The following is a 17202-nucleotide window of genomic DNA, read 5'->3' as shown; positions in this document are numbered from 1 at the left end:
GTCTCTTTATAACTACACGTTTATTTTGAAGTTACATATGCAATGGTGATGACAAACGGCAGCTGTATGAAACCTTCTATTAGTATGTTTGCTAATCATGTTTGACAGCTCCCCAGTGTATTTGCCTCTGCCCACACCAACTGGTAAATAGACAAGTAGAACTGTAAAGCTAGAAAGCTGAAGTAGGAGACCCAATGGCATGTATAAGTTATAACATACATACTGAAACGGACAACGTGGAAGGGTTTAGTCTCTCTTTCTGTCTTCCTCACACAAAATGGTGGGAATTATGCAGCACCATTCTACCACAACCTGTTTTAACTACTGTACAAACATTTAATCGGAAGCAGGATACAAAAAACAGATGAAAAGGACAACACCTTTTTTATTGTGAAACATTCTTCAGATTTTATAAACTCATTACATTGCAGAATAACTGTGTATCCATCTGCAATCACAAGCCCATCAATATATCAACGCTTACTGTACTGGCACATACATCATTACAGCCATTTGTCACTGTGACATTATCAGCAAAAAATAAACAAATACATGACATTTTGATACAGCTAGAGACTATTTCAAATTAAAAGGGTAAAATGTGTTTGTTTTACTTTTGTGCTCAACAATAAAAAAGCAAATCCTTTGTAGCCTGTACTTGAGCCAACGTAGCAAACTAAGCAAGTACTGGTAAAAACTTAACACTAGGATAAATAATGTGTAAATGTGTCCAACAATTCCATGATTCTGAGTAAACCAGTTCAATACAGATTTAGTTTGGGGGGTAGGATGCATGGACAAGCCTCTGATTTTTCACTGTTTCTGTCATTCTTTCTGGTAAGCTCAGCTACTCCAACACTACAGGTAATGAGAAAATGAAGCATTATGTCCATATGTACGAGTTTAAAATGCCCAGGGGAGTTGCTTTTATATTTTAAATGCTTTCAGCACGTTACAGTAACTGCTGAAAGACAAAACCCAAAGACAACTAATGAAATAGTTTCATTCCAATGCTAAAATGGAGTGGAGGTACCTTGTACCTCCTGTGTACTGGTCTGCAGTGTTTAACGAGTTAACTGAAAGTGCATATTTTAAAAGCACAATTCCACCATGCAGCATCTTGTACTGCAGGGAGACTCTGTTAAAATGGGGGGTTTGAATTGATCCACAAGAAAGGCAAGCTGGGCACATACAAAAAGGTAAGATTTACACTTGGATGAATATATCAATTATTTAAAATTCACCCTCACCCATGGCACTGGTAGATCCCTCAGGAAATACTGAAAAACTGCCGTGCTTTGAGTTCCTTGAAGTAATTTACTTCAGCGCCGCGAGGCCAGATAGATAAGAAAAGAGCATTTTCTAAGAGGGCATATCTTTGACGGCTGTCATTGCACAATGCACAAAAAGGATGGCAAGGTTCTGAATAAAAATTCTGAGGGAGTATATTAAAAGAGGCAATAAAAAACAGCACTGTACTATTCAAGTATGAATATTATATGTGGGTACTGAATAATAATCAGATTGTATACACCTAAAGACTGTACAGTATTTATATGTGATTTTATTATACAGTTATACATTTTTTGTTTCTTTTTGCCTGTTAAAGTATATTCCTGTGGACTGCAAACACTCAACTCAAATAATAAATAAATGAGCACAAAATATCCTTCAATACCTCTTTCATCAGTTCACATTCAGCTTTGTCAGATTGATCTAACATAGAACGACTGAAATATTTTATAGTTTCACCAACTGTTTATTACAGCAATAAAAAAAATACAATTTTGTAGCCCTTAGCAGTGATTAGATTATAAACAGCAGCCTGACAAAGTGAACTTTGTTTTGAATGCAAATTCAATTTACTTAATGATTATAATTCAAACAGCATTAAATGTCGCTGAGAGAACACTGGCTGGCACAAGGGGGGGGGGGGGGTAGTATTTTTAGATGCTATCAATCTAGCTTTTATATATCAATAACACAAAAAAACAGTAAAACAGTCACGTCTATTGTTTGTAACATGCACTGCCGTCCATCAAGCATTACAGTACTGTCCCAGTGCTGTCCCAATTGCTCTAGACTAGAGTGTATAACACTGACTGACTCTAAGGTAAAGGTACACAGGCTAGTTCTGTCATCAAACTCCAATAATTAAATAAATTAATACTGGTAAATAAATAAATAGCCCATAATACAAGGAGTATGCCTTTTTTTTCTCTTAGCAAGTAATATAAGATATTTCACAGTTTCAAACACACATACACACACACACACACAATCACATTTATACAGTCTAAGGAATGAAAGCAGTCCACTCCATCTGTTTTCCCTTACCATGTGTGTGCTACAGTAAAACGTCTCTTCTTCTGGATGTTGTTGTTCAGCATCATCCTGCGCAGGAGCCTGGGAGAGTTCCTGGGAGAAATGGCCGGGGATAACCTTGGCGAGATGGAGGTAGCCTTTCTTGTTGCCCGTGGCTTGTCATGCTGCAGCAGGTTTTCTCTCAGAATCTTCACCAGGTCTTCGTTCAGTCCTGCATGTTCGTGGGGTGGCTTCTCCACCGCAGGCACGGGGAGAGTGTCTGGGTTTGGTCCTTGCTGAGCCATGGGTTCCAGGATAGCTGACAGCAAAAGCCAGGAAGATGTTGCTTTTTCTGCCTTGCTGCTCCGCAAAAGGAAAATGTAGTTTTAAAAAAAATATCTTTCCTTGCCTTCCTTAAATCTGAGGATGGGGTTGAATTGTAATTCCCAGTTCACACTGTCTGACTGCTGCTTCATACGCCGTGTTACCTTAACATTTGTCTAAAGATAATGATGCTGAGGAAAAGAAGCAAACTCCACCAGGAAAGCTGCTGACACTGCCACGCCTCTTCTTTTCTAACATTGCAACTACGGCTCGAGGATAAAAAAAGAATCACTTGTCAGCTTTTAAAACAAGCAACAGCACTAAAAGCACATTAGTTATTGAACAAGCCCCTGCCAGAACACATAGACTGCCAGCTCTACAGTACAGCTAATAAGCTGAGGCTGGTTAAGTGCTTACTGGTTGTACACGTACAATGTGCTTGTAGGAGGGACCTAACGACAGCTCCTAATCATTCTTTTAGGTCATTTGCCTCCCTTATCTCCTTGTTCAAAATTTGAAAAGTCCCGTTGACCTTAATGTCTTGAAACACACACTCGCTGTCGTCTCGACCGGCATTCTCAGCCAAAACAAAGCAGGTGTTACTTTTAATTCCGATGGCTGATCTGTGGTGTGGTTCAAAAAAAAAAAAAAAAAAAATATTCAACAGCTGGGGAAGAGACTGTCATTTACTGCCTTCTCTATTTATTCCAACCTGGGTAAACACAAGTTAGCTTTTTATGTAACTGAGCAATACCAATGTTATGGTTTACATTGCAAGCCTAAGAGCCCATTTATTTTAACAGCTTAGCAACATCACTTCAGCATGTATCTGATTCACCTTAAAATAAGGGGAAACCTCCTTTGCATTGCATTTTGCTGGTTAGTTTAAGAAAAAGAAAAAGACCCTGCCGGCTTGTAAAGGAATACATATACAAGAGCAACACATACAGGATATACACCTAACACATGCAAATGAGCATCCGGGATTGATTTATGTTGAACCCCCCAGGAACACTCTTTAACTAGGCAATCCCCATTAACAAACAAAATGGTAGGTTCTTGGTTACCATACATGAAAAGTTCAAACACCCTCACTATTTATACAACCTTTCTTCTGCTTCTCAAAGCTGTAGCTGGAGGTAATCACACTTGTGTACACAGCTAAATTGACTGGAGAATGAAACTGCTTAAAAACAAAGCTGCATCGGATGGTATTATGTTGCCCCCTTGTGAAGTACTTTTAGCCACAGACCCTTTCAAATGGACCCACACTGGTTACATTTAGTTTTTCAATAAGCATTCCACCCTCATTACAATACCATCCATGGGAACCAGCTGGCTTAATGAGATGTGTCCCTTATAGGTTAGGATAATGCAGGGGTAGAGAACCCTGTAATGAAAACCAAGTACCTTAGTGGACACTTCTGATTTTCGCTTTTAACCGAAAAAAAACAGATAAAACACCCCCGATACAAAAAAAAAATTGGTGGATAGCCAATAAACACTGGCATGCACCAGAAGAAATTTGGAAATGGTTAATCTAATCTATTCACGTTGACTTTACCCTTTTCCCATTAAAAAAAAATAAAACCTACTACAATAATAATAATAATAAATACATTTTCCAGTGCTGCTGGGCAATGTCGCGCCTTCCTCGCTTCTATCTATCATTGATTCGTTCTGAATGCTTTAAACCTGCCCCAACTACTGAGTGACAGCACATTCCTACATTTCTATTGGAGAATCCGCTTGCGAGATTTTAAACGAGATTACAATCAGGCTTGTTAGCGGGATTTAAAGCTGTACAGTTAAGATATGGCGGATTTAAAACAGAATTGTGGCGAAATGTACAAAAATGCCTACACACAAAAACCCCAGAAGAATGTGCCCGTGGGATTTGATTGTGGAAGACAGCAAAGGAAAGAAGGTACTTAAGTGCGCGAGTACTGTCGAGTTACTATACATATTTTGACACACAAAAAAAAAAAAAACGCTCAAGCATTTTGGAAAGTAACCGAAAACACTAATTTCATACAGTATATCAAAAACGAAAGCCCAGAAAAAAAACATTTACATAAAACTTGAAAAGAGCTAAAAATAAGCACCAAAAAATACAATTAATAAAACCTGAAAAACAGAAGCCCTAATTATAATTGAGGACTTCCTCAGCTTACTCAAAGGGACCAGTATTTGCAATTACTCACATTGGATAGATCCGCCACATACAAATCTCATAGAAACAAGCAGTTCATACTACATATGCCTCACTGATGAAGGCATTTTAGTCAAGATTATTTTCGTAGTAGTCAATTATTTAAGCAATAATGGACCCTATTAAAAATATATATAAATTAAAATTTATTTCAATAATGTTTTGTCTGTCGTTATGGTTAAAACACAGTTTTATATTCATGGAAAAATATGTCAGTTGGCTACGAGTACCTGGCTTTAAAAACATTCTTCAAAAGTAGCTTCAAATGTCCTTTTGATTTCTATTTTCCATTTTCTTTACTATGTTATGGTGTTAGCAATCATTCTGAGTGGTTCTGGGTTCTGTTGCTCCAGTTCTCAGTTACTGTATTATCAAGTTTCTATTGAACTCCAGCCCCACCTATACATTTATATAGACTGAGCGGAGGCGAGAAACGTCACATTGTCAAATGACTTGAGGCAGGCTGTTCAGTACATAGGATATGTAGCTCCAGTCCAAAGCTAAGTACAGACAGAAATGCTAAGCACTTGATACTGGAGCGATTTAACCCAGAAACGCTCAAAATGAGTGCAAACCCCTTAAATAGTTTTTTTTGGATGAATTATTCTTAGGCAAGAAAACACAGAGAGTGTCTGCCCCCCCACCTCCCCCCCCCCCAAGAAAAAATTGAGTAAATACACTGATTTATGCAGAAAAAAGCAATTCTGTCCTAAATAGTATGATGCAAATGTGTGCATTCTTTCTTTTTGAAACCTTCCACTTCACAGATTCCCTAGTCATGCCAAGTTGTACTTATCATGCTATGAGTCTTTTTCTATGCACTATTTATTTTGGAGCAATGATTCTAAAACAGCATATAAAACATTCTGTGTTGGAGTTTGTCTTTCCACTACCATCCTCTTGAGCTAGGCTTGTTTTACCTTTGGGATATGACGTCAAACTCTGCCATGATTGTACCTGGCAACTACAAAAGGTCAACCATCAAATGGGCCTGAGGGAACCAAGGTCAGGTATTAAGTGTATGAAGAAAAACTACTGAAGTCAAACCAAATGCTGTTGATTTGTCTTTCTGAACACAGAGAGACTATATCTGGATGGGGAGGCTGTCATCCAGGGGGATGAAGATCCTGGGGAGAAGACTGGTATAGTTCTGCTGTGATAAGTTATGCAGGGAAGCCCGATAAAATACAGCCTGTGAGCAGCTGCTTGGTAATTGAGAAAAGCCATTTTCTGCTGGTGTGGTATTTATTCTCAAAACAAGGTACCACTGTGAAGAGATACTAAATAAAGAACAACACAACAAGAAAGAAAAGGGCCACATGCACAGGCAACGAGGAATCCAATAGGACTCAATTACAGTTATCACTGCACACAATCCTGGTTTCCACAGGGAATTTGAAATGCACCACGGATAAAACAAAGACACAAATCACAAAATAATGTGATTTGGAAACTAAACTTCAATTACATTAATCAAGTAAAAAACTAAAAAGCTGCATGAGTCCTTCTCTACTGACTATACTTTTGTTTCCTATGTTGTTTTTCTTATCACAGAGCAAGAAAAAATAAGATAAGAAGCTGGGAGAGAAACAGCTGCAATGCCACTTTGATAAAGGACTGGCAACCAAACAGAAACAAACGCTCCCCAATTGCAGGATCCAAAGGCAACGCTGATCACTAAGACTGATGTAACGGAATGTTAGAATAATGAATCATCTTGCTAATCTGCCAGTGGAAAAAAAAAGCCCTTTGAGAATGAAGCGAGAAGAAGCACAGGAGCAGAGCACAATCAAACTATTACTAGAAAACACTGTACGTGATGAAAGAGAAAGCCCTAAATGTTTAGTGAGTGAAAAGTTAATTAGGTAACACTTCATTCAATTTTTGGTAAAAGCACAGCGGTGTGCAGGGTGAGTCATACTGGTTGTGTGAAGTCGCTGGTCTTCGCTGGGGATTCCTAAAGGAGCGTCGCATTGGCACTGGTGCTCCTGTGGGTTAGGGAGGCAAAACCAGCAGGGACTGTTTCTCCTCATCACGCTGCAGCGAACCCTGCTGGCCAGGTACCTAGTGAGCTCAGGAGGACACCTGCAGGGCTGGCCTTTGTCTTCCAATGGCCGGTAGCTCGCTGACTTCTGCTGTCGAGGTCCTGGGTGTAAAAGAGGAAGCTGTCTCGATCATGGGATCAGAGGACGCCCACTGAACCTTCAGTTCTCGTGAGCTGTGTGCGGAATTGCTGCGGTGAGGGGAAAAAATAATTGGACATTCCAAACTAGGGAGAAAATCGAGGGTAAAATAATTGGGTGCGCTACGTTTAAAAAAAAAAAGTTATAAAAAAAGTAATGTAGCAAATGTTCTTCTAATGTGAAGGATAATGCCTTGTTACGACTGGCAAAAAGGGGTCTCAAAGCCTTCAAATTGTATTTCTACGTGTCCAGCCTGTATCATTTAAAACTGGATAGTTTAACTTCCATATCTTGTACCATGCAGCTGTGATTTGGTTTATTTGAAACCTGAACACTTTTGGGCAACACATTTGATTGCGCACTTTCACTCAGATTTCTTTGCATTAAAACTTTAGGTCATTAATTCAGCTCTGTTTATGTGCAAAATCTCACATACACAGAGTTTAATAATCATCTGTAATAATTAACTGCTGAATGCAATATACTGTTGTGACAGAGAGCGAATGAATCCGAGTCAACAGTCTCCCTCCCGACCTGTGAGGGCGCTGTATAACAAGGACAGTGTGCCCCGGACTGGATGGTTTGACAGTTCATTCCAGGGTCAGTCGTAAGCCAGCCATCCAGGAAGGTGACGGAGTCACAATGCCATAAGTCATCGCCCTAATGCGGTACGCAATGTGTCAGTCATGGATCGGAGGATACGTGATTGAACTAGCTATCTCAGGGGGCGTGACTAAGGGTATTTCAGGGGATGTGACAAAGCAATCTGTTCCTTTGTTATGGTTACTGAGAGGACACGTAAGGAAATGGAAGTAAAAACGTTTCATGAGTGTTTAGTGTTTTGTTTGCTTGTCTGTCTAACTGTTACTGTTTGTTCTTGGTATATGGCTAATACGTACTGGGAGCTGTCGCTACAGGCCAGCATAAGCCCGGACTACACTGCACTGCTGCACCACTATTGTTGTCTTTCACCACACCTGCACGAGAAAACGCACTGTCTGGAGAAGTGGCTGTGGCCTGTTATTGTTATTGTATTATTATTTCAGGACTGGCGATAGACATTGCTGTGTAAAGCCAGTATTATTATTTAACGGAGCCAAACTGTGATAAGGAAAATTAAAGGACTGTTTGGACCATGAACTTTGTTGTCTGTCGTTTTTTGGAGCACTGCATCACCTACACACCTGCGCACTACTAACCACTTTGCCACAACTGGACAAGCACTCCTTTCGCCAGCTGCAAGTGGAAATACAATGCTGTTAAACACATGTGGTGCATAGCAGTATCAGTTTTACAAGGGAGCTCAGCTCCTAGCTACCATCTCTCACATTGGTGTTCGAATGCACACAGAAATAGAAATCCCTGGTGTTTACTACACTATTTTTCTTTCTCTCAGCTAGAGATAATCAAATTTAAATCCTGTCAACCTTTAAAATTCTGAAAACTACAGAACAGTCCTAAAATATTATTGCAATTCAAAAGCAATACTGTAATAAAAGCCTGTGTTCCCATCTTGTGGTGTATATGAGAATTGCTTAAATGGTGTTGATGGTACATCAGCCCTTTGGTATGCTAACCAAGGTAATACATTTCATAAAAATGACATTCTTACATGAAAACTGCAATGAAAATGCAATGCCTGCTGATTGGGTGTAATTGCAGTAAAATAGTTGAAGAGGCGTCACATGATTCAATTTGATGCTTAAAAATAAACCACGCTGCTGCAACTTATCTCAAGAATTATATAAATGATGGTACATACCGGTATATCATAATGCAGAAACATATTTTACAGTTTCGTGTCAAATGATTTATTGGCTGAAATTTCCCAGGATGTAATACTGCAGACAATTAAAAACTGTAGCCTGTCTGCCCTTCCTGCTGGAGGGAAAAGAAATACAAGCCTGACCGATGAATCGCTTGACGTAATTGCAACAAGCCCTGATAGCTTTGGGAACATGTGCGAGGAAGTACATTTCCCCACAGGTGATGTTTTTGGTTATTACAGTACCTTGACTGTACCAGCCTGTACAAGAGAGATAGACAGAAGTTGCTCTGAATGAGCAAGGAAAGGCACAATGACTGCCAGGTGTGTAGCAAAGCCAGGAAAGTAAGACCAATGAGCTATTAATGTTTGAAGTGCATTCAATAAAACTAAACCAGAGCAAATTAGCGTAACAAAGCTGCCATCGTAATTTAAAAAAGGGGCCAAATTACTGTACAGTCCTATACAGAGTCATACATAAAAAAAAATGCCTCCATCGCATGTAAGGAAGCACAATCATTTTGATTTAATACAGGAAAACAGGTCTCTATTTCTAAGTGGCATATGGGAAGAGGAGTTGGTACAATACTGACCCCTGCTGTATAAATGTGGTAATGCATGTGAAGGGAAACACCTTATAAGTCTGTAACAGATCTTGCGATACAGCCTGTCTTGTTTAGTGGCTTACACTCATCACTATTTCTGCCTGATTTTCACTGTTTTCATTTATGTATGTGTAACTACTGCATAGTTTGTGCTACATGCATGTAACTTGTATGAAATGAAAGGTCACAAAATTTCCTTTCATATTTTGTAAGTTGCAACAGATCAGACATATGTGGTAGAAATGAGAACATGTGTAAAAAAATAAATAAAACGCTTTTCCAAAACAATCATGTTTGATCACTGTTATATATTTTGTAATCACAGATGGCTAAAAAAAACACTACACTACTGAACTTCAATATGAAATGAACATGGGAAAAAATGAAGCAAACTGTGTGAAAAACAACTGTTTTATTAGCACCTTTACAAAACGAGCATAATCGCATTTTTTTTTTTAAATAAAACACAATATGGAACACTGAATAGAACTGTAAAGCAGTTCCTGTCTGGCACAAGACACAATGGATAAAACTCTCTCTCTCTCTCTCTCTCTCTCTCTCTCTCTCTCTCTCTCTCTCTCTCTCTCTCTCTCTCTCTCTCTCTCTCTCTCTCTCTCTCTCTCTCTCTCTCTCTCTCTCTCTCTCTCTCTCTCTCTCGTCTGCAGCTTCTCTAGTGCTCTCATCTGATGCCCTGAGGACAGTTTGTAGTGGATCTTCCTTAGTGCTGTGCACCGACTAGGAGTACCGCTTACAATCATTGGAAAGCACCGGGTCTGTACTTTTAAACAAGCCCTGAACCACATAGGTGGCTTTCACAGTGCCTGAGTAATATGCACGTAAATTTGTTGAGCCGGTGCACCGAAACGAACGGGGCTGAGTTTAGAGAGTTATGAGCAGGAAGTACCAGCTTCGCTCTCTGTCTCCTCCTTTGCACTGGGTTGCCTCATCACACCAGAAACCTCACCTATATAATAAGCAATTACCTTAACTGTTTTACATATCGTAATGTGTCGGGATTGGGTGGCACCTACAAGGTAGGACAGGAAACACATCTCATGCTCCAGGCAGTAGTCATGGTGATTGGCCAGCAGCTATTTTTATTAGCATAGTCACAACCAAGACAGCACACAGAGATAAGCCATGTTTAGGGGAGGCTACTCCATACAGAGAACTCATTTAGCACACGCCGGTCCTAAAATATACATTCACTCTGCATTCGCTACATTCAAGAGATCCGCTAGCCCCTGTTAGGTAACCATTATATTCCCAGGACCCAAAATGCACAGTTAACACTTACGGTAGTCAGTTGTCCAAAACATTTTGTTCCATTACCATAATGCAGTTCTAGTTTATTTACATACATCAATCTGGATTGGCTAAACCACAACAGATCCATGTACAGGACTTTTTCCCATACTGATGAAGACATTAATCAAATTGTTGGACTTGTTTTGGTGTGTTTATGAAATTCTTTTTTTTTTTTTTTTTTTTTTTTCTTTTATAAGTGAAAAAACAAACCCACAATAACAACAACATACTTATTAAAACAATACAATGTAAATCATATCACCATTTAGAATTCTGAAAATGAATAAGAGATCTGGTCTTAGAATTGATTTTACCAGGATTCACTGCAATGAACAATTACAAGACTTATGAGCAAGACATACGCAGCACCCTTTTTCTCCAAGGATACCTACAGTTGAACAATAGGTTTGCGGTGGCCTGCTGCTATACCACATTCTTTATTATCTGAAAAAAGCACAGTATTGAAAAGCATTTACAAGCAGCATTTCAAACCAAAATACTGATTTAATTAAGATAATATAGATTCACAGCTTGGTCCATGTGCCAATATACTGTAACATCAGCAAATCTGAAAAAAGAACCTAGTACTTGTTAAAAAAAACTGATTCTAATTGTAAGGTCCTACAAGAAGCAAAACAATGCTGTTCCGCAGTCACACAGCAGAGGGCGCAACTTCCCCTTTTTCATTTGACTAAGCTGTAATTGGGGCTTCTGTGTTCATTAAGATACACAAAGGTCTCTGTTGATCTGATCTGAGTAATTCCGATCCATTCCTGTTCAGGTAATTAAAATGCAGCCTATTTTCAAACGTCCACAATACGTCAAAGCTACAGTATGGGGTGCTACAAAGGTGTATAAATAAAACATTTCAATAAATAAATAAATAAATAAATACGTGCATATAACAGATTAACTAACAATTTTCTGATAATTCTTGACATAGTTTGTAACGGATATACAAAGATATTTTACTGTATATAATAAAGTTATATTTGACAAAACAACAAGAGTAGGCTTATGTACAGCCTTACTGGACAAAATCCCTTCAAGGAGTTCACAAAAACAAAACAGAAAATACAGTATCAACTTTAGCACATTTAAAAGACAAATTTATACTAAAAGGGACGATAACTAATAAATTAATTTAAGAATCCAAGCTCATTGCTCATATAAAATCTAAAACCAATGTAGAGTTTGGAATTTCCTAAGGTATCAAATTCCCAAGCCTGAATGCTGATAACAAAAAGCTCTTACAGCCCTACAATGAAGGTGAATGTTCTGAGAACACAAACATGCTTGCTGGGAATGCAGGGTGTAGACAAATGCTGAGGCAGATACAGGTTCAGAGAGATAATGGGGGGCATAAAGTTTGAATCAACCTCTCTGAATCAATTTGAGAGAGACAGGCTCTCAGGTAGATATAATTCATATTAGGCACAACACATAATCAAAAATGACACTCAGAATTGTAGTGTAATTGGATATCCAACCAAGGACTATGGAAATGAATCCCTCAACTGGTGGTGCATGTCCAGATACGTTATCCTTGTTTTATAAGCCTGCATTTAATGAAGGTAGTTATGCAACATCCCATGTTTAATATCCTTAAAACAGGCAGATACTGTAGCACTCGCTCGCCAGTCTCAGGTTCAGGTTGAGTAATATAAATGCAGGTTGTGCTGGGTTGTAAGTCATGTGATGGAATGAAGTAGCCTGTTCAGTGCTGCCAGTTAGGCTGTCAGTGCTAGCTCAAAGCAAGGCACAGACAGGTATAGAGAAAAGGATAAAGACAGGTATAGAGAAACAGATAAAGACAGGTATAGAGAAAAAGATAGAGACAGGTAAAGAAAAAAGGTAGATAGGTATAGACAAAAAGATAAAGACAGGTATTGAGAAAAAGATAAAGACAGGTATAGAGAAAAAGATAGAGACAGGTAAAGAAAAAAGGTAGATAGGTATAGACAAAAAGATAAAGACAGGTATTGAGAAAAAGATAAAGACAGGTATAGAGAAAAAGATAGAGACAGGTAAAGAAAAAAGGTAGATAGGTATAGACAAAAAGGTAAAGACTGGTATAGAGGAAACATGATAATAACTCAATATTGGCAAAACTGAAAACAGAATGAATGCAAAAATAATAAAAGAGTAAACAAAATGTAAAAAAAAACAAAACAGGAAAGCGGACTAGTGTTGAAACATGATATAGAACGTTTGACAGGACAGTGCTGTGTACGCACAAGAAGCGAGTCATAAAAAGTTGGATAGCATGCTGTCTGAGACAGAATGTAATGAAATACTTTGGCAATAAAGTCAAAAAGGCGATACACTTTCTTTTTTTTAATATGAGCTGATTTGATAGCTTGATTTATGATGGATAACATGTACATATAAAAGTCAGATGGATTCAGCTTTCATTTATATTGTTTTACTTTTACCTTAAACCCTGTTTTACCAGGGTCCAGAGTGGCTCACCTGTCAAAGGCATGTCCCTGTGGTGTGCAGGGTGAGTTATACTGTCAGGGGAGTTCAGTATTGCATCCTTACCTGTCAAATATCTGACAGGGAGTTTCGCATTGGCTTAGAGGTAAAATCTTTGGGAATTAGGTCACCTCACCACACTAAAGCGACTACTGGCCAGGTGCCTGGCGAGCTAGAGCTGACATGACATCAGCCATTGCACTCCTGGATGTACAGAAGCAATCAACACAGGGTTGGAGGACACCCGCTGACCTTCAATTGTCTTGAGCTGTTGTGGGGAGTTGCTGTGGTGACGAAACATGGACATTCTAAATGTGAAAATGTGGGAGTGAAATAAGTGGGCACTAAAGTTTTATGTGTTAAAAGCATTGTGAAAGTGTGGTAAACCACAGGCAAGGATTGTACATCACTATAAAAGCACAGATTAAGCATGGTTAAATGCACAATCATATACTGAAGATAGTTAAGATTTAATCATTTAAATAAATGTGTGAGATTTAATAGGAACAATGATTTTTTTATATAATTATCAAAGAGACAATAACACATAAAACTTCCAGTTTGTCCAAAAGTCACCACAGGGTATATAAAAGCACTACTACTGATAATCTTTGGCATACATCATGACAGGAAACATAGATGACCAGTTACTGCTTACCAATTCTTTAACATCACCAGGCAATGTTATTTAAAAAAAAAAAAAAATCAGACCCATATTTTATAGTCGTATGTATTTAGCAATAGCCTAGAGTACTAACCCTGTCACATTCACAGATGAATACAAATCTTAAGGCCATTTGCTATCACTAAGATGGAATAGCAGACATTTAAGAGCCATTTGAAGAGAACCACATCACATCTGTCTGCCCTTTAACTATTTGCAAGGAGCTCCTACAATAAATCATTTGAAATGGGATGCTTGTTCTTTTAAGTTTTCAGTTATTAATTGCTTTCCAAGGATGTCCCCCCAAGGGGGAGTAATATTTATCATGTAAGGTATAAACCACGACAGGCCGTGCGGTTCCCATGATACAAACCACACCAGGGCATTTAACCACCCCAGAAATGGTATATATCATCGGAACCGTATGGCCCGAAGTGGTTTATACCGCTTATAACAGGGCTAACTGACATTTGGGGAATTAAAAATAATTAAAATAATTAAAATGCTTCTTAAATTAAGACAAAACTAGAAACTTTTATTGTGTATACATCCACAGTGTAATATAGTCCCAAATTAAATTAAATTAAATTTATTGTTGGATTTCTGCATCGAAAGTGGCAAGTCACTAGAAACTAGAGGACTGAACACACATTGATGATGGGCGGAGTTTCAAATGACACAGGAAGTAAGGGGAAAAGCTGCCATGGATGCTGAAGCTGTATCTGCAGGTGAGTTTGTGTACTCGTTATATGCGAGGCATACATATTCAAGTCCGTTTTCATCCTTTCGGATCTCAAAAGATGTTTTTGTTAGTTGTCGGACACCCTTGCGTCCAAATTGTGCCAGGTTAAGTTGAAGCTCAAACCAGACTGCTGTCTTCACTCAGAAAGTTGGTATTGTACCAGTTATCTGTAGTTTCATCCACAAATATATTAAAGGAAATAGGTGGAATGTCAGTCATTTTTGCCAGTGGTTTTGTAACTAATAACAAATAAAATGGCAGTTTGTCATGGAATTTAGCATGCAGTGGTGCGTAGTGATTTATTCAGTGTGAAGTGGCTCATTAGTATGCAAGCCATGGTATATGCTATATATACACACGGTCATGTGATGCTGTTTAACCAATCAGAGGTTGTTATTTTTCCAAGCCGTGTTATAGGATTGAAAAAGGTTCACAGGTCCCCTGCCCTTAATTGCCTGGTTTTGTTGACTGTGCAGGAGGTTTACGCTAGCAAGCCCTCCTCCAACACTTCCAAGAGACAGGGGGAAATCCAGAAGCCAGTTAAAAAGGCAATGCTGTATTGTACAGAAATCTCTAGCAGATGTTAGAACCTTGAAAAAAAAAAAAAACACAGAAATGTACCTTTATCTTCAAGGCTGCAAGACGCAGTGTTTGAGTCTTGCAAAAAAATAAATAAACATGCTGACGAACACTTTTTTTCTTTTGTAGTGTGGTGCACTGTATTACTGTCCCCTCCTTATGCAGAAAATAGCCTTAGCAAAGATGTGCCCTGTGTAAGAGTGCTGCATGAGTATAGCAGGGCTGCAGCCCCACAATGAGTGTAGCAGCGCTGCAGCCCCACAATGAGTGTAGCAGCGCTGCAGCCCCACAATGAGTGTAGCAGGGCTGCAGCTCCACACATAAGGAGGGCGCTTCTGTGATTATTTATTGCAAATACGAGTGTAGTGATTGTGTAAATAAGAATGGGATTGGTTTTGATGGGGAACCTAACGCTCTGTGTGTAGCAGCCTGCCTGCTGGGTTTAGGTGCAGGAACGAGCAGCGTGTGTGTGTGTGCTTACCAGCTGTGAGCTCCTAATCAGCAGGGGGGCGTGGTGCAGCAGAACGCCAGGAATAAAAGGGTCCCGATTATACAGATCATGGTTCTGAAACGCCATAGGGGTGCTGCTGCTGAAGCATCGGTCCGTCTGTGCTGCTGAATGACTGGGTTCAGGAAACGAAGCAACCACCTCTGACGTCGGGAAGTGGTCGGGGGTTTGTCCTGGGAGGAAGAAGCGCAACGCACCAACAATCGTGTGCATATCTGAGATTGGAGTTGAGTGAACTGCTCGAGGGACAGGGAGTTAGTTTTGGGATAGTAGATCCCACCCAGTATAGCAGACAGGTGTGGAAGCGGGATCTCCATTTGATAGCAGAGTAGCGTGAGCTGTCTTCACGGCACCTTTTGTTTTTTGTACAGTGTTTATTTTGCCTTTTGTAGGCCGGGCCGTATGTCCCATGTGAGCAATCATTGCTGGTAGCAACACGTGGGGTTCCTGTATGTACTTAAACCTGAACGCCTGCGGAGCGTGTCAATCCAAACCTTCCAGTCTCGGTCTGTAAATCAAGCAGTGAACACGCATCCACGTCATCATAATCATTACAGCCCTCACCTTTTACAATGAGCTTTGTGCATATAGCCTTCTAACAGAGGCTCAGAAGTTATGGGTCTGTGCTGGGCACAATGTAGCAAGTGCCATGGCAACGTACATCACATTGCATTAAAGCCTTTTTTTCACTTTTGGAACAGGTAGTGGACAATGGAGTGGTGAATCAGATTCTACCACTCTTCCAAAAGAGGCAAAGGAATACAGCCTTCTTGGTACGGTTGTCTTAACTAAATTGTGTTTCCATTACGGCGTGCCCTTATAAACGTTTACCATAGTAAAAGCATAGCAAAGTGTAATAAAGCATAGTGAAAACATGGTGAAGCACTGGTAAGCATTGTTAAGAATAGAGGGGCATGGTAAAGCATATTAATAAACATGGCAAACAAGGGTTAACTATGGTAAATATATAGTATAACCATGGGAAAAGGATGGCAAAACTAAAAAAATACTGTGGTAAACTTTTATAAGGGTGAGTGCTCATACTTCCATCTCTCACTCTCACACAATGCTTGTGACGTTGCACAGAGAAAAGTGGCGGTACACCCACAGTGGTGTGGCTAAGCATATAGACCAGTAGATTCAATGAGCTGAGATGCCTAGACATTACATATTTGTGGGCTGGGTTTTTTAAAGCAAGAAAACTATTCTTGCATACAGTTACCCTTTCTAGAGCACCATCCGGTTTGCTTCGTTCAGTTTAAAAAAACCTGCCTGGAGCTTAAAAGAGAGCTACAATATAACAACTGTAATTGTATTATACAGATGCATTTCCAGAAAGATGTGGAAGTGTTGGAAAGGTTATTGTTGACATATTTCCTTTTTTTTTTCTTTTTTGCCACTCTCCTTACCATCACACTGAAGAAGTGCAACACTTATTATGACAAGAGAAAAATACAACCTAACCTTTTACAAAATAAATAAGGCTGACTGGACAAATTGCTCCAAGCTATTGGATTTAATTAAAAATAT

General features: G+C 39.2%; 1 protein-coding gene across 8 annotated transcripts in view; it reads right to left on the bottom strand.

Moving 5' to 3' along the window:
• The window catches only part of LOC117399458 (cAMP-specific 3',5'-cyclic phosphodiesterase 4D-like), a 365779-nt gene that overhangs the window by 220190 nt on the left and 128387 nt on the right, over nt 1-17202 (bottom strand). For 2 of the 8 annotated variants that reach the window (XM_058990259.1, XM_058990282.1), the window contains exon 1: nt 2338-3235. The exons of 5 other annotated variants lie outside the window; for them this stretch is intronic. In XM_058990259.1, coding sequence (XP_058846242.1) covers nt 2338-2609 — 272 coding nt within the window. In that variant the 5' untranslated portion in view covers nt 2610-3235. Of the gene's footprint in view, nt 1-2337; nt 3236-17202 lie in introns of those variants that run through there. One more of the 8 variants, XM_058990269.1, reaches the window with a different exon arrangement.

The sequence above is a fragment of the Acipenser ruthenus genome, chromosome 2 (assembly GCF_902713425.1).
Source record: "Acipenser ruthenus chromosome 2, fAciRut3.2 maternal haplotype, whole genome shotgun sequence".
NCBI classification, from domain to species: Eukaryota; Metazoa; Chordata; class Actinopteri; order Acipenseriformes; family Acipenseridae; genus Acipenser; species Acipenser ruthenus.
This window is presented reverse-complemented; position numbering and strand designations above follow the sequence as displayed.